Source organism: Anopheles stephensi, unplaced genomic scaffold (genome assembly GCF_013141755.1).
Source record: "Anopheles stephensi strain Indian unplaced genomic scaffold, UCI_ANSTEP_V1.0 ucontig310, whole genome shotgun sequence".
Lineage (NCBI taxonomy): Eukaryota > Metazoa > Arthropoda > Insecta > Diptera > Culicidae > Anopheles > Anopheles stephensi.
The window spans coordinates 6285-9602 of NW_023405248.1; the positions used below are offsets into that span (position 1 = coordinate 6285).

General features: G+C 53.5%; 1 protein-coding gene across 1 annotated transcript; it reads right to left on the reverse strand.

Moving 5' to 3' along the window:
* Nucleotides 1-675: 675 nt before the first annotated feature.
* Nucleotides 676-2745, reverse strand: LOC118516540 (mucin-5AC-like). The gene is made up of 2 exons (XM_036062484.1): nt 1332-2745; nt 676-1121 (listed from the first exon to the last, which is right to left on the reverse strand). Exons 1-2 carry the CDS (start codon nt 2633-2635, stop codon nt 1022-1024), a joined length of 1404 nt encoding a protein of 467 aa, XP_035918377.1. The 5' UTR covers nt 2636-2745; the 3' UTR covers nt 676-1021.
* Between the last annotated feature and the right edge of the window lie 573 nt (nt 2746-3318).

Below are 3318 nucleotides of genomic sequence, written 5' to 3' on the forward strand. Positions count from 1 at the left end.
TGTCTGTGCCGTCGTCCTCCCAACCGTAAACTTGATGGTGTTATGGTCGCTCGGATTTTCGTCGCAGACTCGCCAGTTGTTGTCGCCCACGAGAGACCTGCTACAAAAGGTTACGTCGACAATGGAGCTGCGGCCACTGTGGCTGACCCATGTTGGCCGGTTACCCCGGTTCAACAGGACCAGTTCGAGCGAAGCCGCTGCGTCCATCACGATTGCTCCCCTGTGCACCCGCTCTCCATCGTTGCTCCTACGCTCCATTCCCCACGCTCCTGACCAGGCGTTGACGTCTCCGCCGATCACGGTGTCCCGGTTGCGTGGAATCACAGACGCTATTTCAGTCCACTTACGTCTGTAGTCTTCTATCGTCGCATTGGGACCCACAGGAGGTAGATATACAGAGCAGAACACAATGCCGCGCATCTCCACCACGACGAAGCTGTCCCGCCGGTTCTCGATGATGCGCTGGATGGGGTATCTTCCTGTTGAAACCGCTGCGACTCTGCCCGTCGGGTCCACCACCCAGTTGCTATTGTTCTCTGGGATCCGGTATGGATCTGAGAGCAGCAAGAGGTCGTGGCCCTCCGTTCGGGCCGTCTGCAGCAGCATGTCCTGGGCCAGCTGGCTGTGGTTCAGGTTCTGTTGGAGGACCTTAGGCGCGCCGGTTGGGCCGTGAAGGTACTACGTCTCCTACTTGGCGGCACTGGCGCTGTCCAAACGAGTGCCCGATTGCTTCCGGGCCCTTGCAGACTAGGCACTTCCGCTCCTTAACACACTGTCCCGTGTGTTTTGGTTCTGCGCAGCGATGGCATTTGCTCGACCGGTCCTTTCCACGGCAGTGGGACGCAATGTGGCCGTACTCGTAGCAGCGGTAGCACTGGCGCTTCGCCTCCACCTTCTTCAGCCGACAGCACCGACTGAACCCGATGACGTGCTGATTTTGCAGAACCGCATCTGTAACCGCCGCTTCCGGACAGCCGAAGAACGCTACTAGCGTTCCGTAGCTGGAATTGGCGGTGCTGATCTATTCCGCGTACAGCGTCACTCCCAGGGCGGCGCTCAGGTCCGTGGCGATCTCCTCGTTTGAGCAGCTTGGGGGGATGTTGGTGCAGATCAGCCTGGTGGTGGGGGTCCTTGGTCGGACTTTTGCCTTGTCCTCCAGCGCAGCCGATACCCTCTTCCACATTTCCAGGGTTTCCGCGTGGTCTGTGCAGGAGAGTTCCAGAAGAATATTCCCCTGGAAGTTCGTCCTCGTGCGCACGACCTTCTGCCGGTCATCCCCGAGCTTTTCCTGCAGAATACGCATGATGTCCTTCTGGGTGGTGGAGTTGATGGTTTCCACCTCCAGCGCGTCCGGCTGCCTACTGCTGCGTTTTGGTGACTGTTGCTCCCTCGGTGGCTGCTGCTGCTCCGGCTGCGGCTTTTGTAACTGAGCTGCTGCAATGACCGCGGCCTCCTGCTTGCGTTGCTGCTTCCGAGCCCGTCGCTTCGCCTGCTTGCTCATGACCTTTGTCCATTCGGCCTCGGGTTCGTGAGACTTGTCCTTGATCTGGGTTTGTCCGTTTGCGTTTTTGTTGTCCTTTTTCCTTTCCGTGTCGGTCCCGTTTTTCTGGGGTGAGGTCTTGGTGTTCTTTTTCTTATTTTTCTTGCTGCGTTTAGTTTCCAGTCCGGTTTTTGCAGATGTTGTGGCGTCGTCTGTCGTCTGAGGGATGTCCGTTGTGGTTGGAGGGATGTCTGGTGTTTGTTCTTGTTCGCTAGCCAAGTCGGTTGTTGTGCCTATGTCATGTGGTTGTTGTCCTGTTGCTATTGCTTTTGCCAATTTTGTTAGGCTGTCCATTTTCCTCAAGAGTTCCGTATTAGCCTCACTGATTATCTCCGCCATGTGCAGAGTGAGTGCAAGCTCGTTCATCGAGATTCCCGGGGGCAGCGGAACCGCTGGAGGTGGAATGGGCGGCATGGCCTCCATGTTTGGGGGCTCGGCCACCACCTCCTTATCTCCCTCGGCTCCCCGCTCCTCGGGTCCCCCGACAAGGTCTAGCTCGCTCTCCTCCACACATGTCAGAGGCTCGGCTGGGTCAGTCGATGTCGAAGTGTTTTTTGTCGTGGTCATTGTTTTGTTATCGTCGATTACCTCGGCCAGTACTACGAGGACGGACCTGATGGCGGCCTCCCAGTCCCTCGGCAGCGCAGAGAAGCCCCTAGTTTTCTGGCCGTCGCGTATAGTACGCACGAAACCAGTCAACATAGCACTTGCCCGCTCCACCGGATTGACCCGTCGGCCGCCAGCAGGGTATCGCTCGAGGAAAGTCTCTATCGTTTGTCCAGTCGGTGTTTTGTCGGTTGCGTCTGTGTCCACCTCGATAACCGGCTGCAATGTCGACCGGCGTACCATGCTCACCCCAACTAGGGTTCTTCTCGCAGATGCAGAAGTTCCAGCTGTCGTGGGGGCAGTCCCGGTCGGCATTGAGCCTCGCGTCATCCGTCGGGTGTACAGGGTTTCCTGTCTGGTGGTTATCGGGAGTGGTGATACACCTCCATTCGTCGAGTGTCGTCGGGTGGCTATGCGGCGTGGTGCCGACAGCCGACCCGGGGATGCCGTTAGTCTTGTCTTGGAGGCGCTTCTGGTGATAGTCGGCATGATGGGAGAAAAAGAAAAAGGAGAGAGAGAGAGAGAGAGAACGAAAAGAAAGAAAAGGAATTTCCTACCGGACGAGAAAGAGAGAGATCGCAGACTGGAAAGAAAGAAGGTCACAAAAAGAAAGAGAAAATTGCTAAAAAGAGGGAAAAAAGCAGAAGAAAAGGAAGAAAGAACGCTAAAAAGAAAGAAGACGCTAAAAGAATGAAAATCAAAGGCAAGAAGGAAGCAAACGCTAAGAAGAAAGAAAACTGCTAAAGAGAAAGAAATCGCAGATGAGATGAATGCAGAGCACTGAAAGAAAGGAAAAAAAATCGCTAAACCGGAAGAAAATCGTATGCAAGAAGAAAAATCGCAGAAACAGAAAATTGCTGAAAAGAAGGAAAATCGGTGTTTGATGCCAGTTGAAGCTGAATAAATGGCCCGAATTATTCGGAGAACGAGAGAGAGTGAGAAAAAAGAAGAGAGAGAAAGAGAGAGAGAATAATTCCCTACACGACACGAAATGGAGAAGATTGCAGAAAAGGAAAGGAAAATCGCTTGAATGAAATTTAAATGTAGACAAGAAGGGAGAAAATTGCCGAAGAGATAGAAAAGATCGCTGGAAATCAAAAAAAATCGCACGAAAGAAAGAACAAAAGTAAAAGGCTGAAAATGATGGAGAAATCTTTAACAGAAGGAAAATC